We start from the raw sequence: 26,573 nt of genomic DNA on the forward strand, positions 1-26,573 counted from the left end.
GAAGCGGCTCATGTTGGTATTGTGACTTATGATTACATTTGGTTCTTTATCAGGTTCTGAAGCTACAAGTCCCCTCCTCCCCCAAACACAACACAAAACTTGCAGAGTAGGAATATACTCAAAATATACTCAGGTTAAGTCAGGATGCAATTTGTGAGGAAGTCTGAAGGCTCTGACCTGGGGCCTTACACACAATAGCTGTATAAACAACACAGTACCTGCATAACTAAGACATCAACTCCCAGTGCTTGGAGAATGACCCTTCGATGTTTGAAGCTGATTAAAATTCTTATTACATGGGGGGATGCCTGAAATTGCAGTAACACGTAAAACGAATACAGCCTTACAAGAAACGCATGTGTCACACTTCGCAAATTCCTCTTTATCGCTACTGCTACATCTGTGGTTGGAGAGATTTGAGATGTTAGTTTAGAACTTAAGACTAGATATCATCAGTTAAAGGGTGCGCTTGACAAACAGGAAATACTACATGAAAACTGAATTCTTGGGTCTGTTGCAAATGGTATGATTCACAAAGAGAACTGCTTTGAAATGTTCAGTTCAGAGTAACTCCTCAAGTAATAACTTGTTAACAAGACCATCTTAATATCCACACACACACCACTAACGCTTAGCTCCTTGGGGCACAGATGGAGCCACAGATCCTTGTTTTACTTCTCTTTAACCAACACAATAAATGTCTCTTTCAAGCGGCTCAACAATCCAGAAGGCTCTGAAAGACCCATTTTGCCGCTGTTTTCCACAGGCTCTTCAACTCACCAGCTTTAAGCCAAAATCTTCATGCAATTCGCTGCCAGGATTTTGTTCCATGTTTAGAAACATTAACTCATGGTTGCAGGATGTGTTCCTCATTTCTGTGTTTTGTCCGGGTTTTTTTGGGGTGTTATCTGCTTACATCAAACACACATCATCTTTTCACAATTCTCAAGGAAACCAGTTCAAATCTCTATGGCCTGTTATTTTGAGGGAATCTGAGCATATTTTTGGAACTCTGCGGTTTTGCATATGTGAGGTCTCCGCAGTTATTAAGACCCGTTTCACTAGTAACAACCTCTGCAGTCGCATCTCCCAGCTTAAGGCCCACAACTGCATTTAAAAAACAGAAGTCCAGAAGCAGCAGGTACAGCATAAAGCATTCAAAGGGAAGTTTTCCAACACCTGTTTAAAAGGACTTTCTGAAAGCATAAGAATTGGCCAGACAGAGCAGAAGCAGCTGAGCAGGACTGAGCACTGGGGTGAAAGCACCATCTCCCTGCCAACAACACCGCTCAGCTCTGCTCACACCGATGTATAAAGTCACACCACATATGTTTCATACACTAGCAAAATATTTATTTTATAATGATAAAACAGAAGTGAAGGATTTCTTTTTGGTGTGCACCAGTAATTGTAGTAAAAGAATAAGGGGATTAATGGACTCTTTATACATTTCAATGACAAAAATTCATAAAGGTTAGCATCAAATTCAACTGTTCTCCATTTACAAGCATAAAACTTACCATAATACCCCCCAAACACATATATAAAGAATTATAGTTTTAAAATCTATAAAAAGTAAAAAATATACAGTCAGAAGATCTAACTCTTATTCAAATCTTTAATATAAAATTGTAAACATTTATTTACACAAAGGAAATGTGTATAACAAAATTTTGAGCACCCTTTTCAATTCAATCGTGGTTTTTGGAAGGCAGTGGATGTTGCACAGTGACACTCTCACCTTTCCTACCCAACCAAAACCGCAGTTCATAAATAAAGCCATGGGCGGCCGGCTGGGTACAGTTCAGGGAGATACGTTTTATTGCTCTGAAGCTGCAGCAAATGGAAAGCCCAAGTGCATATATAGACGGCTACATGTGAAAGGGCACAAAGGCAAAGCCCAGCCCTACCCATGCACCTACGGGCATCAAAACCGTATTTTCATTTCCATTGAACTGTTTCCACTTTGTTACAGTGACACCATATTTCCAATGGTCTGATCACATCATGTGGACAGGGATCAAAACCAGAAGCAAGGGCTGTTTTTTTCTATCAGGTTAAATGCTGTTCAGATCCTGTTCACATATGAAGACCAATGGGCGTTATAATCCTTTTTGCTTAGAATCGTGCTTCATTTTACTTCAGCAGTACCACGAAAAGGCCCTATCACCACATCTAGACACCTTCCCGAACAAACCCTCCGGTCAAGCAGAGCAATATCCACCTTCACTTCCAGAAACAGTGGAGGAAAGAGGACATCTGCATTTTCCTGGACATTTAGCTGGATTGCCTTTTTGGTAATAATAATAATAATGCAAACAGCAGATGTTCTTTTTCTCCAATTAAGAAATCGCAACTGGATGGATTGTATCTTGACTTATTCAAAACAAAGTCTGTGTGCAAAATCTACTAAAAACCAGAGCAGATTTCACCACAACCTAACCAGGGAAGAAAGAAAACTGCGTCTTACTACCCTGTTATATCTCTCAAGTGTTTGTAAGGGGGAGAAAAAAACTAGTGACATTGAAGGATGCCACTGAAATTATGAGGTCCCAAGTACCCCCGACAGGAAGGGAAGGCACACTGGTGCAAAGTTAACCCTTAAAATAAAAACACAGCCAACACTCCTTCCCCTGCCATTGCTAGTTTATCTATGCTCTTCTACTGATACTTACCTTGGACCAGTTTTTGGTTTAAATTAACAGCAAACCAAACTCACTAGCTCTTTTCTTAGATTGGCAGTACAAGAAACGTTAGCATTAGTTATTTGCATCTCAACTACTTAGTCTAGAAAATATCAGAAGTGTCAACAACCAAAGTCACTAACACCTTCGTCTTCCCATCCAAAGACTCAAAAGCTCTACGAGAGATTAAGTCTGCTTCAGTGAAGATTTATCCACTCTTCAACGGTGGGATCCACTGATCAATGCACATCTTTCACCAACAGTTCAACATGATACAATATCAAATCTGTTCAACAGAGCGTAATTCATCCACACTAGGTAAGTGTGCTGGACAAACCATGTTCCATGCATATTTGGAAAGGGTTAAAGTATTAGTGTTAAAAAGCAGTTTTTAAAAGTGCAAATTGTCTCATAAAGGAGCTGCAGATACAGTAAAATATTTTCCTTCTTTGAAATCAATGTTATCCTTCACTTCCCTTCACCCACTCTGGGAAAAACCCTCTTCTCATGCATCTCTGCAGTACAGAAAACTCCTGAAGAAGCCAGTCTGTGTTGAAGGAAAATTGCTTTTAAATCACAACGTTGGGTTTGGTTAAAAAGTTTAAAGGAGTTTTCAAAAAAAGTGGATTTAGAAAGGGAAGAGGTATTTGTGCATTTAAAACAAAAGCTTTCGACTTTATTTTCATTTTAAAATAAAGGTTAAGGCAAGGTGGTTTGGTGGTGGATAATGGATTTTTTTTGGTAGAAAGTAAGGACTCTGGAACACTGAGTGTTCCCACTGTGGTTTTTGTCCTTTCTGGGACTGACCCCAAGATATGGATAAGAGGTCTCCTTGGGCTGAGCCGAAGAACCAGCATCTGCTTCAAGGGATATTAAAGAAGTAAATCCTCCAGTCTATAGAAAGATTATCAATCTCTTAACCCAGTATTTAAAAAGGAGTATTTAAAGGGGGAGACTTCCATACTGGAGCAACCCTGATACAAGTGTTCTCCCAGGCTGCCTGTGCTGTTATTGCTGATAATGACTTTCCACCTCTCAGCCAAATCATTTTTTTCCTCATTTTTTTAATTCTGAAGTGACAAAGTCTTGTGCTCATCGCATCACTGCTAACTTTGGGGAGTGAACTCATCTCAAAAGTTAGCTTTACTTTTTACAACAAAGAAAACTAGATGAACTGTCATGAAGCAAAGCCTTCATTTAAATAAAACTACCTTTGGAAATAAGTTATGAAGAAACAGGTGCAAAGTAAATGGCTTTACAATTCACGTTAAACCTACTATAGTTTAAAAGTTCTCCCATAAGAAATTCCCCCTTTAAACACAGCAAGGTACAAGCCAAGAACTGTGCCTCTCTACAACAGAGTGCAAACTGCAGCTTAAAAGACTACAATCTATTAAGACGACTACCTAGACTAACTGGCCAGGTTTTAATACTTTCATCTATTACCAGCATCTAGAAATATTTACTTGTGAAACATCACTTACTTACTGAAAGTACAGGCACATGCTTCAGCAATGGGGAAAAGAAACAATTCAAAACATTTTGCAAACGTACTTAGGTGCAATACAGCCTCTTCTCAAATAAAAAGTCGATGGACAGTACTATAACAGCAACTCAAGCTATGAACAGATAATGATTGCAAGTAATAGCTGCAGGAGACTAAGCCCTAAACACAATTTGTGCAACTACTTTCTTTCTGCACTATTTCTGTGGAATTCTGGTTTATTTTTAAATAATTAAAGAATTTCATTTTAGAACACTGCAAGTGAGATTTCTGAAAGGCTGGCTAGGATGCGCACTAATTTTTTTTGACCTGTTCAAGTGTGCAACTCCTTAGAGACGCCAAGATAAAGCGCACTGTTCCCGCAGACCTGCTTGTGTGCCATCAACACCTATCAACACTCATTGAGAAGCAGCTCCAGTCCCCTTCCCAACCGTTTACCTCTAATGCCTGCAAGACTCCTCAACACCACAGGTTTTTTTGGTCCAAGTGTTGTTTAGATTTCATGAAATAATTAAAAAAAAAAAAAAAAATAGAACCCACACACCCGGCCCTATTTTAATGAGTTCCTAACAACTCATCCAAATCATTCATCCACTCCTCTGAAGTCCTGTTTTTCAGCAAAGAGTCTATCAGGTCTGTGTCACCAGTTAAATTCTGAAGTCCGTTATTGCCCGACTGGCCGCTGTAGGCAAAAGGCAGCTCTTGACTGGTTGTCCTCACAGGGTACCCTTGACTACAGTGCAGATTCCCTCTGTTGGGCAATTGCTGATTGGGATTCTGGTTGAAAGCATTCAGATCTGGAACAGTCTGGTTCATGCCAGGCAAGACTTGCTGGGAGGGTACCTGCTGTGGGTTTGTCCGCTGCTGCACCCCTAAAGATGACGACAACAGCTGCCCAGAGACAGCAGCGTTCATGGAGGTCATCGGCCGGCTGGTGCTGAGGCTTACCTGAGGCATTCCTTGGGCAAACTGCTGGCTGGCCATCTTTAGATGAGTTTGCTGCATGTGGAAAGAAGAGTTGGCAGTAAATGGTCCTAAGCCACTGTTCGCTTGTGTCTGGTTGTTCATATTAGGGATACCCTGGTGCTGCCAAGATGGATTTTGAGCCCCCATAGCAGCTGGTACTCTTGCCATCTGTGGCTTAGATAAGGTTGGATTCAGTGCACCTTTACTGTGCTGCTGAGAAATACTTGAGTTTGCTAAGGTGTTCTGGGCGTACGCAGCGGGAACAGCAGCGCCCTGGCCCAAGCTGCCTTGTCTCTGCATGGGTGGCTGTCCATTGGCACTTGGAGCTGCGTGCTGGGAAACCATCTGTGTCATACCAGATGCCAAGTTGTATAATCCCCCTCGCTGAATGTTTTGCATATTGGTATATTGAGTCACCCCTCGGTCCTGCTGACTGGAGCTCGACTGGAGCGAAGGAACAGAACTGTGTCCAGGTCCCATCTGAATCATGTTCTGGGTCTGAGGAAACATCCGTGGACTACTGGAGCTGGACTGTCCTAAATTACTGACCCCAGGCATGGCTGAAGATGACCCTGAAATACAAAGAAATATTTTGTACATTAAATACCTCAGTTCAACCCGAGCCAAGCGAGGCTTGTAGACACTATAATCCAGAAAGGAGGCGCAGCTGCATTTGTATAAACCAACCTACGCAGCCAACACACAGGCACTAGCAACTTAATTAAGGAGTGTCAATTCTTGCTCCAGTTAGCACCTCCACCTTGATCTCAAAGACAGATATGCCAATGGCCTAAAAAAATCTGAATACCACTTCTAAGAGTTCAGCATCGTAAATTTTTCTTAAATTCTAATTTTTTAAGGCAGGACTCTGATATTTGTTTGTGAACAAAGGTATACACACATACTTTGAAGTGGATGCACGGTGTGCTAGGCTGTTAAAAATACCACTTACTGTACACACACACTGTTGGTTGTTCTGTGCATACACTGTGTATCTCACACTGTACAACTCTCAGGTTTCCAGTCCTGTGTTTTCACAGTTCCAGAAATTTCTTCTAATTTATTAACTTTCAGAAGTCTTTGGTCAAGTATCTTTTGAATTCCCATAATAAAGTATTTGCTATGTTAATATGCAACACTGATAGCCCAGTACGATGATTTGCAAATAAAATTCTTCTCAGCAAACCAAAAAAAGTCCTTTGTTCTTGTAAATCCAGACTAAAAAAGTTTCTTCCTGTAGAAGAACCAGCCCTCTACTTAAAGGAAAAAAAAAGCACTGCAAAGCATAAGGCACAATCCACTCCCCTTCTTACAGTCGACCAAGGAACACCTGCCTACACTGGTACTTTCTCTACTTTCAAACCAAAAAGTTGTGGAATTTTTTCATATTTTAAGCCAGTTGAGGAACATTGGCTCTCCATTGTTATTAATTCAATTTTTACTCAAATATAATTTTATTCAAATATAATTCAAGTCAAAATTGAATTAATTACAAAAGCACACCATAAAAACACCAGTGTTGCCAGAGGTGTGGGGGAGGTCTTACTGAAACAGTACAGTGAAGATACCAGTGTACATACCAGGATTTAAGATGCAAAAAAATAGTTACAATCACCATAACAAGGAAAAAGTAGTTTTAATAATACTGATGTTCGTTATAGCAAAACACATTCTATTTCTAACAGGTATACTCCTGCATTTCTAGAGAAAAGTGTGGCAGTAGAAAAAAAAAGTTTCAGTGCAATATTTGAAGGATGCTACTGATCACTGTGTTAACACACAATCCCTTTGTATTGGTGTCAGGCCCTTTCAGTTCAGTAACAAAACCCAGTCACAGCTCTACCAGACACTGTATAGTCACAGACACCGTCAGAACAGGGGTATCACATTTCTATTGGCATCTTTTCCCTTCCGTGTTTATTTCTGTGGGAACATAGAGAGTAAGGAAACAAAACAAAGGGATTAAGCATTATTTTGTACTTCAGGTTTATGAAAAAAAGACAAGTGGTTTCTTGATGCCCTGTTAAGTAGGGAGTTTTCAAGTAAGGGGACAAGTTTTTACCATTCTCTAGTTTTTCCACATTCATGAAGCTATTCCAGCCTAACACTAACAACATCTTTTATTTATCAGCGCTAATGCACTGAAGACATAACAAACGTAGGACAGTAACATGTAACAAAGAGAATCTGAAGTGCATTCCCTTCTAAACGCAGGAAGGATAAGAATATCAGAGAATTTTAAACTCATCCTGGTTGAGGAGTGAAATAACACATCACTTATTTTCCTGTAATGAGGGTGTGTGATAGATTCAAGCAGTAGAGAAGTTAGGCTTCAGATCCTAATACATGAAAGTTAAGGACAATTTACAATCTGTAAAGGGAAATGGTAGTAAAAAAAGGTCTTCAGAAAAACGAAGGTACTTAAGATTGTTACCCATTTCCAAAGCAGTGTTTGTAATCAGAAGCTTAAGTTGTCCCAGATATCTGGGACAGGGGAAGCTGTTAATTTGCAACTGAATCAGGGTATAGGCCTATAAGTTTTACGGCACAGTGATGTGGGAAGATGATGTAATAAATTCATTAAAAGCTATCCAATCCAGGAAGCTTGTTTTTCACTCCTGGTATTTTTTCTGCCATTAATTCAATTGCCACGTTTACTTACCTGTGAACTGCCCAACCTGTTGCTGATACGGATTCTGCGGCTGATCCTGATATTGGGGAGGTGGTCGAGTCAGGTGCCGCTGCAGCTGCTGTTCTTGCTGCTGCCGCTGTTTCTCCTGCAAAAGGTTCCATGCAAGACAATTAAAAAACAAGTCTCTTCCAACTGAAATCTCTATTCTACATCAACCTTTTTCCAAGGGTGACGATCTTGGATAAAAACAAATTATCTGCATACTTTAGGGCAGAGCTGCTAATTACAGGGGCTTCTGTAGCCTTAAAGTCACTTCACGCCTTTTGTTCTCAAGGTTCAAATAGAATCAGTTCAATCTGATGAGTGACAAGACCAGGAACTCAAGACAACAAGACAACGGCATGTGCTGCAGGAATTATTGCAACACGTGTCTGAAGCCTTTAAAACAACAAAAATCTGATATGTTAAGTCTTTTAATCAGTAACATAATCAACAGGCATTTTTGGCAATACTCAAAGACACTGACAGGTACAAACCAAGCAGAAGTGAGCGTGTACAAAAAGAACTTGCACTTCCTTTTCTTTTTAGCCCTGGATCAATTCATTTAAGACCTACCCTTAGAAACTAAAGTACAAGTCATAAATATCAATGAAGTTGCAGAGAAAAGTAAAAACTGAACACAAATATTTTCTAGCCCTTGTTTTCAATAATGAAGAAACTATACACAAACCCTTATATACCACAGGTATTCTGAGAAGATTCCAGGAAGCTGCAGAACTAAGTTTGTAACAGAAGCTATACAAGTTTTGTTACCACTATTCAAAACCATTAACAACACACCAATGAATTCAAACAAACCCTAGTAATGACTCAAAATAACCTTAAGAAAGCACATTCAACCTGTACCTATTTGATGACAAAAACATCTGAAAAATAAAATAAGCAAATTTTCTGTTACAAAACTTTCGCAGAAAATGAAATTTAAAGCCTTGAAGGTAATGTTGAGAGTGTGTGCACATGCACTAACAGTATGCTGAGAGATCCTGACAGTTTGAACAGACAACAGGCTGCTTGTACAATACGAAACATATTGGGCAAAGCATTTCTGACTCTTCTTCCACAGATTTCTTCGACTGGGCTGAAACTCCAAGCTAACCAAGTAGCGATACAATGCACGACTACCTACTTATATAAAGTGGCACAGAGCACAGAGGAGGACTGAAATTCCCTACCAAGAGTATGGGGGTAACAGCACAAGCAATAAACCTTTAAAGAACAGAGAACTGCGATGTAACCAATGGGCAGATGCACATGACTGCCATCCTTCTGAAATGTCTGCAAAGCAGCAGCTGTTGAGACACGCAGAGGAATGAGGAGGGGAGGCTGCCTGACAGAGGACCTGCTGCTTGCAGGACCAGTCAAACCTGAAAGAGACTGACCACAAAAGCCAAGGAGAGATGCCACAGCTCTGAGAGAAGCCAGGAACCGCAGAACCTGGCTCAGGGAATAAGAAAAAGAAAAGGCCGAATACCAAACGCAAGGCAAGCTGTAGTGTCACGGGGAACGGCACTGAAGCTGCCTGAAACGATAATTCTCCCGCAAAATAGATATCCACTGATTCAGAAATCTTTCTGTCAAGCTACATCCAGTATCTTGTGTATCCGAATAAATAAATATCAAATTGGAACGCTAACAGGATTTAGCTTGAGTGGGCAGGACAAGCTCAAGAAAAGTGGCAAATGCAACATCCAAGCTTGTTCAGCTCCAAAGCAAAGCTGCTCCTTATTTGGGATCAGAGTTCCAGAATCACTATAGAGATGCAGATGTAGACGTTAGCTGTAACTACCATAAGTAGGACAGGAATAAAATATTTTCTTAATACTGATATTTACCACAGCAACATTTGCTGCCTAAGCAGCAGAAAATAGGTAGAAAAAAATACAATTTTAACACTGACATATGCTAATTATCGCCCTGCTAATACAGCACCCCAGCGTTCAGAGAGGTCTGATGTGTGTTAGGTCCATTATTTAGCTAAGGAAACCTGAGCCACAGCTCTAAGAGCTCTAATAATTGTCATTCACCAGCAATGCAAAAGTACAAGCAGGATGCTAACACCCTACATTACCTTTCTCCCCACCTTCTCTCAAAGAGTATTTGTTTGTTAACATTTTGGAAGAGTAACGATTCGTAATTTTTGACATTTGATAACATACAAGGCACCAAAAACTGAACAACTTACTAAAAAGTATTGGATTTATAAGTTTATAGATCACAGAAATCATACAGAAAATATTATTTTATTGAAGATTTGGGCATTCTTTGTCTTCAGTCTTTGACAATATATTTATCAACATCAGCGTTATCTCCACCGTGATATTCCCTTAGCCCAAATTGTAATTTTACCCAAATATCAAATATCTTCACCAATGTTCACACAATTTTCTTTGAAACACTGGCAAGCACATTCATATGTTTCTATCTACACTGGGTCAAGAACTGAAGGGGCTTTTCCAGCACCTCAATCTAGTCCTCAATTTTAACACGAGTCTCTAAGCGATCAAAAAAGCTATTAGGTAGGACTTGGCACAGCCACAGTTCCACGATATTGCAGATTCTACTACGCTCTTCCCTGCAAAATGTGTTCCCCAACCCAGATCTCACATATTTTCAGTTCAGAGGAGGCTGTATCATTTCTTCCTTTCTTAAATAAAGCTTCTGATGGACAGTTGCTGCAATAAATGTTAAGATGTCCACACACACCCACTACCTGACCTTCTATCACTATCTCTATTTTCCAGACTACTATTATAGTGAAAATCCTATCTACCAGGATAACAACTGCCAACTTCAAAGTTGAGAATGTTGAGATTTATCACTTTTTAACAGTGCCAAAAATTAAGGCAACAACACATTCCCAACCGTTATTAGTTGAAGGATTCCAGAGCATTTAAATTTTGTTAATTCTCAGGAATAAAAGCAGCTTTTTGGTTGTTGTTGTTCTTCATTAAACCACTGGCTTTTTCTTTTTTCCTCCCATTATCCCCAAAGACAACACCTTCCATGGTTCTTCCCCCCATTAGCTTCAAAGACCAAACTTTTCAGCAGTACAGCTCACTACACTTTTTCCAGAAGATGTGAATACCAGGTTCTCCCTGGCTCTCACAAATCTTTTAAAAATTCATCTTCCCCTTCCCATCAGACCAGATACTGATAATTTCTCCGGATGCACAGTGCCAGTGCCTGGAACATGCCTGCGTGGACTTTTAAAAATGCAGAAAAGCACCAATGACGTGAAAAAGGCCCTTTGGGCTGACTCCCAGCTGAAAGACTTGCAGAAGTTTTAAAGCTCAGGAAGGTTCACACAAGGAGCCCGTTTCCCTGGGAGAGGCCAAAGCAGCTTTCTGCACTCTGATGGAGAGCAGAGTTAAATTCTTTTGGCAGCATAAGACACAAGTTGGATGCAGATGTCTAATTATTTTCCCCAAGTAAACAAGTGAAAGATGTTTTAAAATTTGAAACATGAACTGCTGTGGATCTCACAGGGAAGAAAGGCGGTAAGGAGAATGAGCTTATGGAGTCCCCTGCTCATTGCTTCCATTTTTAAAGCTCTACAGAACACATCAACAGTATCCTGACCTTACGTTTTATTTTTGCTTTGACTTCATTTGCCTTTCTTCTTTCACAAAGAATTTACACCATCGCTGGTATGATACCTTCTCTCCATGTAGGTATCGTCTTGCATTTTCATACTAATCAATTCTACTTGTTTTATTCTTTTTGTTCACCACAGTGCCTTGTAGCAACAGAAAAAACAAACCTCAGCAATCAAGCACTGTGTGTTTGGACTACTTTCATAGAAACATAAAACGGCAGTTATGATACCAAAGCACCTTGCAGTTTACGTCCCGTATTTTGTAATGCGATAACTATTTGACAAAATCTCAAATGCTGTTTGAGTCCAAAGCAAATCAGTGCAAAGGAAAAAAGTCTGCTGGCCCCTCTCACACCTGCTCAGCCAGAAGATGTTGCTGTCTCTGCTCCAACAGGAACTGCTGCTTCTGCTGCTCCATGAGCAAGTGCTTTTGTTGCTGCTCCCTCTGCTTCTGCTGGTCCATCAGCATTTGGTGCTGCTTCATCGCTGCTGCTTGCTGCTGATTGCTGATATAGGATGGGTTGCTGTGGTTACCTGCCATGGAGACATTGGGAGCCTGGGCACCCAGGCCAGGGCCCGAGACAGAAACAGGAACGCGAGGAACGTTAGCAGAAGGGGTTTGATCCTGCAAGATACAGTAAAACAGAAAGAGGTTAGCCCTCCAGAATTCAGAAATTGCATGCTGTTACACAAATGAGGAAAGACACTTTCATAGTGATGACCACAATTCATAGTATTTTTATCATTTTACAGGATAAAGGAGAGAGAAAATCTACACAAAGAAGGGAATCATAACACATCTCTAACAAAAACAGTTGTCAATTATTGCTTATCTGTGCATTTGTTAATTAATAAAAATCAGATCAGTTCTCTTTAATTTGTCATCTTTATGCAATTACTTCTTCTCTTGTGAAGCTTGTAACAGAAAAGGCAAAGTGTGATGCAGTTTTCAGTGAGGCTAATTAAAGACATCCAAAAACCCATCTGTAAAGCGCCAGGTGCAGAAGCGACACTTCAGTGTTACGGTCAAAAGCTCCACAACATTCAGGAATAGAGGATTCCACTTCAGTCTCAAAGTACTTCCCCAAGTCCAGCTCAAACAGGGGCGTGCAGCCCTGTGTGCTTCTGCTCAGCCCGAGGAACGGCACCAGTTACCAACAGCAACTCAGACACCAGCTTCAGTCAACTTCGGCAGCAGCTTTTCAAACACTACATTTTAAATTTTCCTTATACAAAACCTTTATTTAAATCCTGCCTCTTCTGTCTACATTTAATTCAGCAAGTGATTTTTTTATCCCCCCCCAAAGTTGCTTTTTTTTAGTATCAAAGTATTTACTATTTGCAGGTGAAAGGGAAGAAGGCAATTACTGATCAAAATAAGTCTTAACATACTTTTCCAGCAATTCAACCATCACCATATTCCACAGAGAAAAATACTACTACAGATAAGCCTGTTATTATTAATTTTTCATAACTCTGCTTTTTTTGGAGATTGGAACTTGGGATAAGCAAAAATAACGTGAAATTATTATCATGAAGGATCTGATACTGTTCTCTTTGTACCAACAAATCCATTTGAAATTTGACAATTTTATCATTTTAAGTACAGTTCAGCCTCAAATCCAGTTATGCAAATACTGCTTTCGAGTTTAGAATTCAGCTGACGGGTTCAGCTGCTGGTTCTCACTCTCCGCAGTTTATACAAAATCATGAGTGAAACACAGGTAAAGCTGTGCTAAGTTGTTCTACACGTAAGCTCTTGAGAAATCCTCTAGAAGCATCTATCAGTATTTCTGTTTGTTCAGTGCAAGCGTGGCAGTGTAGGTGCAAGGTCATCCTCATGTCTTTCAGGGAGGGGGAGATGTGACACACACAATCATCTCTTTTCCATTTTTCTTCCATCAACACGTCATTAGATTGTTACTTCTGCTACCTTTTACGGAGATTGACATTTTGTGCCTCATAAAGCACACACTGATCCCATATTTTTATTTGTATGCCAGTGTGGTCTTCATCACAGGCTAATTGGATCTCTCATGGGTTTTTTGTTTTGTTGAGGGAACATAAGACTAGAGTTGGATCTCCAATAGCTTTTGCTAGAGGAGCTTTAATCCTTATAATAGAGACCTTTTTCCTCAACAAGCCCTCCAGTGTGTGCATTGCAGGCACATTACAGAATCCCAGTGAGCCTATACCCTCCATCCACTACATAAATTTTCACCTGCAGAATAGCTGTAGTATCAGTTTTACGTAAGGCAAAGCAGCAGCATCTGGATTCTTCCTTTACAAGAAAACCTGAAGCATATTGTTTCTAGCAGACAAATATTACTGTTACTCATGCTTACAGATCTACTTCTCTCCTATCCCATGCTTCCTCAATCCACAGAGTCCTAATGCGTAACAAAACCTTAGATTTGAAAAGTCCCAAGTAACACCAAAGAAATCAGGAATGCAGCCCTCAATTCCATCTCTCTTCAAAAAGCAGCAACTGAAGGTATGTCTTTTTATATATAGTAAGCCATCTCTGACACAAGTAAGGACTAAAAAGAAGGTAAAGAAATCAAAGCTTCTTTGAGAACGCTGTTTAACACTACAGTTTTGCACCAGTTATTTTAGGCAAAAGTTTACAAAGCATCTATTTACCTCTCTAAGTAGAAGTTTCTATGAAGCATGACATAATTTGTTGCCCACAAAATACATTAAGCTGAAAATCACGCATCACCACATGACTTAGAACTGAGTATTAAAAAAACTGTTCCCAGCAGAAAACAGAGTTCCTGATTCTTGTGTCAGCTGATTGCATGTTATAATTTTCTTCTTTAAAATCATGCAGCAACTGTATTGAAACAATATCAGGTAATCTGTACTCTAGTCTTACGGATCCAACACCCTCTCACAAAACCTTAGATCTGCTACTAAACAAAAGTAATAAAAGCCAGAACATTCACCTGACTGTGCGGTAGTCGGTAGGCAATGTTTCCAGATTTGGGTTTCAACAGGATCATCCCATTTTGGTCATCGCTCACGTGAGCCAGCGGTGCCTGCTGGCGTTGTTGGATGTAGGCCAACATGGGAGGCTTGTTCTGCCCAGATACTGGAACCCCCTGTTCACATTCTGCTTTGTAATGTGAAAGGGGTTTGGTGTTCCCATAGTCCAGCATCGAGCCTTGACTATTCACAGGGTTCTGGTTCAAGCTGTTTTGCTGATGACCCAAAATGTTCACATGGTAATTGCCTCCAGCTCTCGGCGAGCTTTTGTTTCCCATATTAGGCATCATGAGTTTTTGATTGTTGAAGTCTGGCTGGTAAACTGACGGGCTGGTGGGGTTTTCCATGGTATATGGGACAGCCAGTGGACTATGAGAAGGCCCAGACTGTTGCCAAGTAGACATTTGATTTGTCTGGTGGACTTGTGAAGCTTGTTGCTGGTTCTGCAACATCTGGTCTCTCTTCTGCTTGGCAGCAATCTGCTGAAGTTGATGAGCAGAAGACATTTCTTTGGCACTTCCTGCACCCTTCCCAGGTAACAACACATTGGGGAGAGGCCTCTGGACATTCTGAGAGTGGTTTGATGCCTGCATCATGGGTTGATTAGGATTTTCAGTCATTGATTGACTGGAAGGCTGAAATATAGCCTGAGAACTACCAACCGCTGGAGAAGCGGCACTTACAGGTACAGAAGGAGCACCAATAAACGCTGGACCTGAAGAAGTGGATCTAACCTGAGGAGATCCCATCTGTTCCTGTTCAAAGGGTGCTGGGGAAAACTCAGTCTTTATGTTAATATCTTGTGGCAATGGAGTCTGTGCAGCTGAATTTGAAGAATCTGCGTCTTTTTTCTCTTCAAAGTCTTCATTAAAGAGATCCTTCATGTCTTCATCAGGCACTGATCTATTAAGCTCCTCAATAAGTTCTTTCCATTCTTGCTCATTAAGATTAAGATCGGGCATCAAGTTATTCTGCGAGATAGAACCCCCTGCTCCAGCAATCATACATGGAAGATCATCTACAGGCTCCTGCTTCAGCTCTTTGTTCAAACTCAGAGGAAACGAGTCATCAGCATCACCACCTCCATTCATCTGCAGGTTGGTATCTGGAAGACACTTCTTGCTGATGCCATCCAGCCCCATGGGATGCTTTCCGTTAAGCTGTAAGGTATCTCCGCTGCCAGATTTCTTGTCGAGATGATGGAGTGGAGACACAGGGGGCATTCCATTGGAAGAACCACTCACTCCACCAAGACCATCATCACGACGCAGTTTCTTGGACACAGAAAAGACATCACCGTAGCCATTCTGCTGGTCTCCATTCTGCGGGGAAGCAGCACTATCAAGCTTTCTTTTCACAGTCTCATGGAGCTGCTAAAAAAAAAAAAAAAAACAACAAAAAAAAAGTGTTTTAGTTTAGTTTAATGTTTAATAGATTAGGATTTTTATTTCTTATGAGAACACTGTTTGCCTCTAAATAAAGAACTTTAGGAAAAAAAGCAGTTAGATCTGTGCTTTGATAAGATTTGCTTTACTAGTCATCACTTGAGTGACTTCCCTTCTACAATCTGTTATGGCAGACTTCCAAAAATATGTGCTGTACCAAACCGATCCACCCTTCAACCAAAACCAAAAGCTGCCCTATACTTTGACAATAAGAAGTTGAGAAATTGCTGTGAACCAGAACATACCATGATTTTCCCTGTTCTAAATGCAAAAACATTGAAGAATGTTAAGATTCAAATTTTGGATGTGAATAAAACCGTGTATTTTATTTTGCCCATGTACACAGGGTAAAATTGTTCTGTAACACTGCTTTATAAAGCAGTTTCAAATTTAAATATTTAGAGAAAAAGAGAACAATTTCTCTTGTGATTATAATTTTTAGAAAATAACTATGTATATACATTTTGTACACTATCACATTTTTGGTACTAAAGCAAATCCCGTTTGTCACTAAGCCACCACCGTTTCACACTCAGGTACAATGCAATTCAGAGTTCAGTCAATTCTATCACGGCAAAGTAAGTTTGTTCCTTTCTCCCAGAGTATTTGCCAGCTGCTCCTCTCTGCACTGTGACCACCAAAGCACCAACCAGCCCAACAGTTGGCTTCTCATGGCCAGTGAACGCACATATTCTTTTTCTCACAGTGCCACCTAGAAGCAAGCGGAGGGTACAGCAATAGTAACAAGCAGAGTTTGAGAGGCTTTGTTCAGCTTCTTTCCTGCCAGCACACTTTCAAGTATAAAGTTCTTTCCAGTGACATCAAGAACATCTGAAAACAGAATTTACACACACATCAAAGATGACTACAAACTCTTCCTTCCCTCAGGTGCACTCTGTAAAAAACAACAGTTGTGCTTTGCTTGTGCTGGAAGCACCACACCACAGCCAAACCTGACAGGCAGAGACGCTGCTCAAAGGGCGCAGTGTGCTTGGAGAGGGAAAGCTCTGCCAGCTCCGGCCTGTCCCACATCCCTTTGTACGTCCCAGCAGGACACACGAGGAGAAGCCCCACAAACAGCTGCCCGGCTGCAGCCTGGTTCCCCCCACAGCGCAGTCAGATGGCGGAAAAGCAGCTCGTTAAACAACCCTCAGGACAAGTATGCTTATTTTAATATTACCTGCAGTCTCCACGATGCAAGTCCACTCAGCCCTTGGGGAAAACTGTCTCATCCAAGAACAAACAGGGGAAACCTCAAGATCTCAGCGCTCAAGCAAGAGGCTGTGTGTAGAGCCAGCATAAATTATCAGAAGAATTTCACAGCACTTGCCTGGGCAACAGCATTCTTTGATTTAATGATGGAAGGACTGGTTCACAGTTAATTGTTGTATTTCTTTTTAAACAGTCTACAGTTAGCTGACCTTCAGGAAAAAAAAAAAAAACACCACAACAAACCACTATTTGTTTAATGCTTTCATAGGTAGCAGCAACATCATATGTATATCTGAGGGACAGACTGTAGCTTCCCAGGAAACCATGATCTTCCAGATGGTTCATGGATATAGTAGCAGAGTAGTGAGAGTAGCGGAAGACCTGTTAAGATGAGATGAGGTACGTCTGGAGTGGAGACTGGAACTTGAGCCCTCTTCATCTGAACATCAGGTCTACAGCTTGAAGTAGCAGATCTAGAGTGAATTTTTCAAATACTGACTTGAAAAAAACACCTACGAAATTTTCCTTGTTATGTAAAAAGGTAAAACTAACACCAGAAAACTTCAACTTAATCACAACATCTGCCTTTCAGCCACGTTTCCCATTGCTTACATAATACTCCAACTGGGAAAACTGAAGCTGAAGGTGGATGAGTAACCTGCTCAAGGTCATATGATGAGCCAATCACTCAAAGTTTGGGAATGGATCCTCCTTCATTCTAAATCATTAGGGGAAAACACACTCCCTGAAAACTGACATAAGAGTAGTAACTTGGTTTGGTATACTGAACACATTCTTTTCAATTTCTATATTAAAAACAAATGTATGTCCATTCTGGTCATTGATATAATTATCATTCTTATAGACCACTCAAGGCAATGAGGATTTTGGTGGCTTTATAGTGATAACCGCACACAGCTCTTCACAGGCTGCAGAGCCCACCTTGGTTGCTGGACATACATTTCAAAAGTTGTTCTGTGCTAGGGTCTCTCCTGCTGTACTCCACATTCAAAATGTATGCAACTAACCTAAAATTAAATCATCTGTGCTTATAAACTACATTTACTGTAGTCTAGAAAGAGACACAGACCCCTAATATCCATCATAGGCTACTTCCTTCAATAAAAACATGTAGGTGCTTTCATACCTATATGGGTTTTAACAGTCATAATGTTCAGATATCTGATTCTTGGTGATATCTTGACTTCAGTTGCTCTAGACAAAGTCCTCCTTTCATCTAAATCTACATTCCTGTGTCAGAAAACGAGATTAAATAAAAAGTAACTTAAATATATTCACGAATGAAGCAAAATTTGAGGGTGATTGCTTCCAGCCTTGCTTCACCTCAGCTAAATCTAAGATTATTTGAAAGATATCCTACATGTACACGACAGCCAATAGACACACAAGAGAGAAGAAAATCTGCTTATCTTCTACCCTTACCAGAAAAGATTGAACCCAGTTTGTAGCCAGGACACTTAATTTCTGAATTTTAGAAACTATTCACCAAATGCACTTGCATCCTAGTTCACTTTTCACATTAAGAAGAGTTATTGCAGTAAGTCTACACTGAGATTTATACTCCTGTAGTTACACTATCTACTAAGTCAGTTTTAAGCTGGTTATATTGTAACCATATTCTACCTCCTTTCTTCTCTCAAAAAGACAGTGTCACAAAAACTTGTGGGAACCAAAAGTCACCGGTTACTTCTCCTCTGCCATTACACATACATTCTGATACCTTTTATTTATTCATATTTAATTTTGAGTAACAGAACCTGAAATTCTCACACCAAATACATTCATATAACTACTCTTCAAATAGTGCAACTTTGTCTTGTGAATTTCCATTCTTATATGCATTTCTTACATATTATCTCAGATCTTGAGTTCACAACAGAAAAAGGAAATATTCAATTCTTGCCCTATTTGTCTGTATCTAGCCAAATAATCTGGTTTTAGGGGAAAAAAAGCAACAAGGACTAAGTGAGACACAAGTCAGACTACAAGCTATCTACATACCAAGCTGCTCCAACAGAGTTCTCAAGGCAAGAAAAACCTGCTCTCTTCCGCCAAAACTCAAAAAAGTAAAAGAGAAGAAATGCTGACAAAAGTAAAGCATAGCTTGCTACTCGCTAGGAAAATTCCTTTAGCTTTAATTTTATTGTCCACTATCACCCTGTAAGGCACAGTGGCCCTCTGCTATGCTGTCCCTGGTTTTCTTAGCAGAATCAAGCAATTTTATTTGTAACGCAGGAACCGACTATTTCATCACCAGATCAGATAGAGAAATGTACTCCCATTCTTCCAGCCTACTCAACTTCTTAACAACAGATAGACCTCCAAGATCTCTTAAGCTTGGCCTAAAACTATTACCCCAAAAGCATTTATCCAAAGTACTTAAGCTCTCTGTGCAGAGGACAGTGCCCAGCAGGGGATGCACACAAGCCTCAGCCCATGATGGGACATGGAGTTTCTGAAAGGGCCACAGGCTGCACCTTCTCCACATCACATCAGAGCTGCATTTTATCCACACCAGCAAAATAGTCTTCAACACGATAATAAAGACACTTGGTACGGCAGGAGCGCACCTGCGAGTCAGGCCCTAACTGTGGGTTCTTCATGTGAGGAACACAAACACAAACCCCTGGTGTCACCCAGCACAAGAGACGTTCGACACCAGTGGCCTCTGAGCATATAACCTCCAGGACATCCACACTGTACCTGACTAGGACAGAGGACCACAGTGCCAGGGATGGACACATGGCCAGCCAAACAACAAAGCTTCCATCAGAAAATGGGCAACACACAATTTTGATAAGCTATGTTCTATCTCCATCCTAAACCCAGCAGTTTTACCACCCCGATGCTCAGCCACATTGAGTTTGTACTGCAAGGGCAGCTGGGGAGTTCCAGGAAAGCTGTTCACAAACTGCCATGAGCCTCACAAGAAGAACTGGGAAAAGCTTTAAATCTTCATCTCCAGCTCTTCTGTTAGCACTGGCAGAGTCCAGAACTTTGGAGTCCAGTGCAGCGTTCTCTGACTGCCTTGGGAAAGGGGCATGAACCGCTGAGCAAAACAGCAGCACAAAGTTTGATTTTTTTTTGGTTGGCTGGTGTTGTGGGTTTTTTTGGATGGTTGGTTTGTTTTGGTTATGGGGTTTTGTTTGTTTCTTTAAAAATAAAATATATTATTCCCACCTGGACACCTTCCTGTGAGATCTGCCCTGGTGGACCTGCTTTAGCAGGTGGGTTGGACTGAATGATCTCCAGAGGTCCCTTCCAACCTCAACCACTCTGATTCTGTGATTCCAGAAGTCAAAACAGTGTGAAACAGTCAATACCTGAAACTAGTTTTAGATAACAATCTGAAACCAATGACATTTCAATGCATCAGAACTTAGCAAGCATGAAAGTTCAGTTCACATTGTTCGCTTGAAAGCAAGAAACCCTTCACAATGCAGAATTTTTAAATTGAGAACAGTGAACCAAACTACTTCTGTAAAAATCCAATAAGCTGTTATAATTTGAGTCCTGTAGCTGAAGACAGTAAATATATATATACAGAGAATAGAAACTGTATGCAAGTTGAATTTTTTCTGAAAAATACCTAGTGAACGTGACAGAAACAAAATTTAAAAAAATCCCTGGTTCTTATACTGCACCTTTTAGGGTCCATATAACATTCAGGTTTTTTAAAGCATCCATTACAGAGATTAAAATATCCTTACAGGATTCAATAGAGCTATCATTTTTTGTATTTTATTTGAAATAAGTTTACCACTTCAGTCTCAGAATTAAGTTATGTCTACAAGAATTTGTCATGAAATACCAGTAGGAGAATTATAACGCTGGTCATTTTCAAAGAATAAATGCTATGTTACTCTAGAAACATCATAAAAATCTAGTTCCAATGTGCCTCCTAGCTAGATACCAGCATTCTCACCTAGAAGGGGAAACCAAAATAGAATATATCAATTTTTCTGCCATGGCAGCAGTAGGATAGCAGCAGAAAGAAGATCCCACGAACCAGAGCTTACACCAGGGCCTCTACAGACACAGACTCTCCTCTCTTGCCTGGCCAAGGACAGGAGCAACAAAGATTAAAACCTCTTAAGCTGGAACAACAATGCAAATATCAGAAACAGCAATGCATGAATTTTGGATGGAAAAAAAATACATTTTGACTACACAACATACTGAGAACTCCCCATTTACTGTGCATCTACCCACAGCTTTCAAAGCTGCACACCCCCCCCCCGCAAGGAAAGTATTTTATTACCCAATCTGTTCCTGCATTCCACCATGTTGTCAGAACCAAACTGGTGGACTAATTTTGACTTTAATTCCAGCAGACTTTTGTATTTGGGTGACTGCCTGCTGGAGTGAAGAAGGGCTGTGGATACACAGGTCTATAAATATCCCAAGCCTGCATTAGTCACAAGGGGCAGCTTCTGCTACAGGAATTGTTCTGCTGCATCAAAAAATCCTGCTGTGCCTTCAGCTGCAACGCCGGATCCTGCACCTCACTTGAACTTGAACAGCAGCGGATCAGTCGCTCCCAGATGTTCAGAATTTAGGAAGCATCACTGCATATCTAACTAATCTAGTACGGGAAACGTTTCAAAGATACAACAATACCTCACATCGAATTAAAAGGAGACAGAGAAAAACCTGTCTGAGTTGTTGGGCAACAAACTATCAGACTTGTCAGCAAAAACAAACAATGGTGGCAAAGACTACACTGCACTATAGTTATGTATAAATAATGTGGAAATAATTTGCTATTTCTGTGGTAAAACATAATTTCACAATTTAACACCCCTATACCACAGCTTACACAAAAATGAGGTCTTCTGAACTGTCAGTGTACCAGTCTGATCTTTGTTGGTGGAATGCTATTAATGCTTGTCAGTACAATCCAAGCGATCTATTCCCTTTAATTTATTACTCTAGGTCTTTTCAGCCAAGAAACATTGCATTGCTTTCTTAATAACTAAGCTTATTTTTAAAATTTTTACTTGGTGCCTTTGCTTAAATTAGCACTTAGCCAAACTTCTATCATTCCCAAACAAATGCTGGGCTGCTCTTCAGCTTTAACACAAAGCACTCCCAGGACAGGCCACCGACCAGATCTTCTCTGCCCATTCCAGAAATACCGTTTTGTGGTTTTGCAGCAGCCCTAGACAAAGCAAGCCCTCTACACAACAACCGCTCTCAGGTGGGGAAAAAAAACAGCAAGAAACATGGAGTAGGTCTCCTTCCAAAAGACCACATCATAAAACAAGGAGTGGAGATGAAAATCCAGATCCTGCCACTCTCATTTGCATGTCAAGGAAACACTTTCTGTTCAGTGCAGTGATGCACTATGTTACAGTCTATCAGAGAAATACAAGGAAGCCAATCTTCTCTGCAGATAATTTAAATGGCATATAAAAAGGAACCTTCTCAAATCAGAACCTGGCAAAGATGAAAAAATGTGCCAGGGGACAAGTTATTTTGCTTCACAACTTCCTTGTTTCTCAAAAATACAGGATTAACACAGAGGGCAACACGTTATCCAGACACTGAGCATCTTCTACTTTGAACAAAGTCTAAACAATGTCATCTTAAACAACAGAAATATGAAGTTAATTTCAATATTTGAATTTACCACTAAATAATGGTCTCAAAATTTAAAAAAAAATAGGAACCTAATATGTTTTCTGTCTTTTTTCTCAAATGAAGGACAGGCCTACATGGTGCACGAATCATCTGAGGTATTTCTGTATCAATACTGCAATCTCCTGGTTACTGTGGCTCAACTTTAGAGCTGCTTAGTAAGAAAACAAAGGATGAACTGCCCCTTACTTCTGCCTGTAAACAAGATTCATCCAGCGTCAGGATCTAAAATGAAGACTAATGGAAGAGAAAAACTGATTGTGGCCACATGAAAAATCATACAAGATGTTAAGAGGGAAGCAGGGGTGCTGTCCTGTTCCCCACAACGATTCAGAATTTGCAGACGATGCTCTGAAGCATCTGGGAGCGCAAACATTTCCCATTGTCCACACTTGCGGCCATGCAGCTTCACATCCTTGTATGTATGGCAAGCCCTCAGATGCTGGATCACAAACCCTTTACATTTACATGAGTCGCTTTTGCTTTTGAGGATTCAAATAAATGCTTCATTAACTTTCAACACAAAGTACCAGTTTTCAAGAGAAGATTCCTATGCAGCTTCATGGAAAACTCTGGATCATAACAGCAGCGATAGCTGATACAATGCATATTTCACAGATCTAGCAGCATTCTTTTGAAAGGAATGTGTCCAAGATATTTTAAAACAAGATAATTTTGGTGTTCATCCAAACTTTATTGAATATTGTAAACCAAACCCATGTCCTTCCCGTACAGAGCACATGCTTGGTCTTGATAACAGCTACATAATTGCTAGAGGTAAAATACCAACCTAGAGAAATTAGCAGCAAAGGTTTTTTGGTGGTGGTGTGGTGGGTTTGTTTTGTTTTTTGTGGTTGGTTTTTTTTTGTTTTGTTTTGTTTTTTGTTTTTTTTTTTTAAACTTGAATTACTAAGCAAACCAACTTTATACCCTAGTAACGAGGTGATGAATCAGCAGCTGCAATTAAGCTCACAGTCATGTATCCTGGGAAGGAAACAGCAGGCCAGCACGAGGAAGACTCATTCATACACTAAAACCCTCTTCTGTTGTGTAAATTGGCCACTGGCAGCAGCTTCCTGTACCAGAAGGTCTTCCCCAGATGTGCAGAGTGTTTCAGAACCTCACTGCTGAGAGCCCTCATTATAATGGATGCTAATTAGATCAAATCCACATCCAAAGCAATTTAAAAGAAACAACACCAATGAATTAAAGACGTTTTTCTTTTAGAGGATCAATATGAAGACGTGTGGTGGCAGTTTAAGCAAGAGGATTTCACATGCTAAAGAGTTCTGGGTGCAAAAAAAATAGGCATTATTAATGGATAGAGCCCCATATGCAAAAAGTCACAGAGCCCAGACAGGAAATAAAGAGAAAACCCAGTAAATCTTTAGATAATAAAATATGAGTCTGAGTTACTTTTGTTCTGACACAACTTTATACTCAAGATCAGCCCACTGAACAACGGCTACCTGGAAAGTTTTACAGAGTCACTGTCAGGAATGCACAAGGTTTCCTCGCTTCCTCAAAGACTCTTCTTTAACAACTGTCTGAAGTGTTCTAACTGTGTCACAACTATCTTCACCCTCAGAGAAATCAGTATGTCCTAGATTCTCATATGTATATTATATTAGCAAGAGTAGAAACAATTTAGCTGAACAACATTTTCGGTTCATCTTGTAACCACTACAAACCTCACACATGCTGTCTGGTGCCAGTTACTTTACAGCTGATATCAACGTGCCCCATGTTTCACTGTTTCACATCATGCTGGTCATACCCAAGTACACAGTAAGCTCTATCACGATTCCATTTTAAAATGGTAACTGAGGTCCCAGACAGCAGAGGATTGCACCCTCCTTTGCTTCTAACCTGACTAAATGCACATACCATTTTAAAAACATGATTGAATCTATCTGTTAACCTGGAAATGTCTCAGGTTAATCCAGTATCCACTTTTAAAGACACTTAGAACAGTACTGTACCATTTTCATGAAGGCCACCATTTACAAATAGCCAGTTTTAAGACAGACGGGTATTAAGACATGCAACCTTTAAGAGGTTATCCTACTAACCTACATTACTGCCACATTACTACATAGCAGTATATTTAAAGGGTACAGAATAAGTTAAGCAATAGCTATCTTGATATACAAACAGGGTTGTATGAATATATCCTGACAACCAGAAATGCTAGAGAAGCCAGAGAAACATTAAGATTTTGAGTTAAGCCAGTTTTTAATGGGTGGAGTGGGATTCCCAGTGTTCACACCCACTAGAGTGGCAAATAAGCAGCTGCCTTTCCACAGAAATTCTTTCCAATATGCACCAGAATTAATACACATATTATTTGTCTTAAAAATTCCACTGCAGTAATATGTATATTCTTATCAAGTGACTCCACTAAAACCCAACAGCCTAAATTAAAGACATCAGCAAGCAAACAAACAAAAAAATCTAAAGCCACTGCAGTATTAATGCTCCCCTGACAGCTTCTGCAGAGACATTTCAGGTCAATTAGACAGAAATACAACTCACAGATCATTACTCTGAGCTACTATAAGCATCACAGGACACCCCTACTCCCAGCTCAACAGGCATCAGTGTTTATGTCGCCTTACAGCGTGCAAAGGCGACAAGAGACACAAATAAAACAACCCTTATCAGCTGTAAAGTTGGAACAGAGCAGACACGAGCACCCTGCAAAGCACGGTCAGCCCCAGCCCTCCCACCACAGCCCTAACACCGACCAGGAGGGCTCGTTTTCCGTCCTCCGTTCGCTGCCAGCCGGGCACGGCCGCACCGACCGCCGGCTCCCTGCACGGCCCCAACCCCCCGGCCCGGCCCGGCCCTTACCGCGATCAACGTGCTGCTGCGGCCGTGCTGCTCGCCGCTCGCCGCCTCGGCCTCCAGCCCGTTGGCTCCGGTCCTGTCGGCGCTTCCCGCGACGGCGGCGGCCGGCGGAGGAGGCGCGGGAGGCGGCGGCGCCGGGGGCGGCTGCCGGTGCTTGCCGGCCCGCTTGGCCTTGGTCTGCAGGCAGCGCTGGTGCAGGGCGAAGGTTTGCTGGCGCTCCAGCTCCAGGCGCTCCGGGGACACGGCCTGGTAGCGGGACTCGCAGGCGCTGTGGTGCCGCCGGCAGAGCTCGATGCGCCGGCGGAGCCGCTCCATGACCGCGCTGTGCCGCGGCACCACGAACTCCGCCATGGGGCAGGGGGGCAGCACCATGGACCGGAGAGCGAAGGGGGCGGCAGCCGCCGTTCACCGGCTCCTCACGCCGGCCCCCGCCATGGCGGGGACTCCCCACCTCGGCCTTCCCCGGCCTCCGCCGCTCCTCCCCCTCCCGCGGGCCTCACCTGGGCTCCCCGCCGGGCTCGCCCCCGCCCCGGTTCCTCCCCCCGGCCCGGCCCGGCGCCCTCTCCGCTCCCCCCCGCCCCACTTCCTCCTTCTCCCCCGAGGCCGGTGCCGCTTCGCTCCCCCCACTCTCCCTCAACCCTGCCCGGCGGCCGCTGCCCAACCACCCCGGGGTCCGGCCGGAGCCCGCTCCGCTGCCCCGCGGCGGGGCCCGGCGGCCGCCGCTCTCAGGCACGGGCCGGCCCGAGCCCCTGGCTCCCCATTGTTATCCGCGCCGCCGCCATCTTGAAATTGTTTTTCCTCTCAAGAGCCGAGTTGAGAACAAGTAGGCGGAGCTTCCTGGGTGGTGGGTGACGTCACGCCGCGTAGCGCGTCACGAGCCGTGAGGGACATCCGTTTAAGCCAATGGGAAGACGCAGAAGCGCGAATTGAGCAGCGATCTAGAAGCGGCCTCCGGCGCGTTTAAAAGGCACGAGAA

General features: G+C 41.7%; 1 protein-coding gene across 2 annotated transcripts; it reads right to left on the reverse strand.

The window, feature by feature from the left end:
- Positions 1–1,331: 1,331 nt before the first annotated feature.
- Positions 1,332–26,104, reverse strand: MAML1 (mastermind like transcriptional coactivator 1). 2 transcript variants are annotated; one of them, XM_065849009.2, is made up of 5 exons: positions 25,601–26,104; positions 14,390–15,799; positions 11,797–12,066; positions 7,817–7,931; positions 1,332–5,726 (listed from the first exon to the last, which is right to left on the reverse strand). In XM_065849009.2, the coding sequence occupies exons 1-5, from the start codon at positions 25,967–25,969 to the stop codon at positions 4,744–4,746; spliced, it is 3,147 nt and encodes a 1,048-aa protein (XP_065705081.1). In that variant the 5' UTR covers positions 25,970–26,104; the 3' UTR covers positions 1,332–4,743. The 2 variants fall into 2 exon arrangements, with proteins under 2 accessions (XP_065705081.1, XP_065705079.1); XM_065849007.2 differs by having other exon boundaries at positions 14,390–15,802; positions 25,601–26,103.
- Positions 26,105–26,573: the final 469 nt, after the last annotated feature.

Source organism: Patagioenas fasciata, chromosome 14 (assembly GCF_037038585.1).
Source record: "Patagioenas fasciata isolate bPatFas1 chromosome 14, bPatFas1.hap1, whole genome shotgun sequence".
NCBI classification, from domain to species: Eukaryota; Metazoa; Chordata; class Aves; order Columbiformes; family Columbidae; genus Patagioenas; species Patagioenas fasciata.

What these genes read in the sequence shown, in the direction of transcription:
- MAML1 (XM_065849007.2), bottom strand. Translation starts at nt 25,969, where the DNA reads ATGGTGCTGCCCCCCTGCCCCATGGCGGAGTTCGTGGTGCCGCGGCAC. An exon ending in GCAGCAGCACGTTGATCGCG is followed by an intron (nt 15,803 to 25,600) that starts GTAAGGGCCGGG and finishes TTTTTTTTTTAG; the next exon opens with CAGCTCCATGAGACTGTGAA. An exon ending in ACCGACTACCGCACAGTCAG is followed by an intron (nt 12,067 to 14,389) that starts GTGAATGTTCTG and finishes TGTATCTTGCAG; the next exon opens with GATCAAACCCCTTCTGCTAA.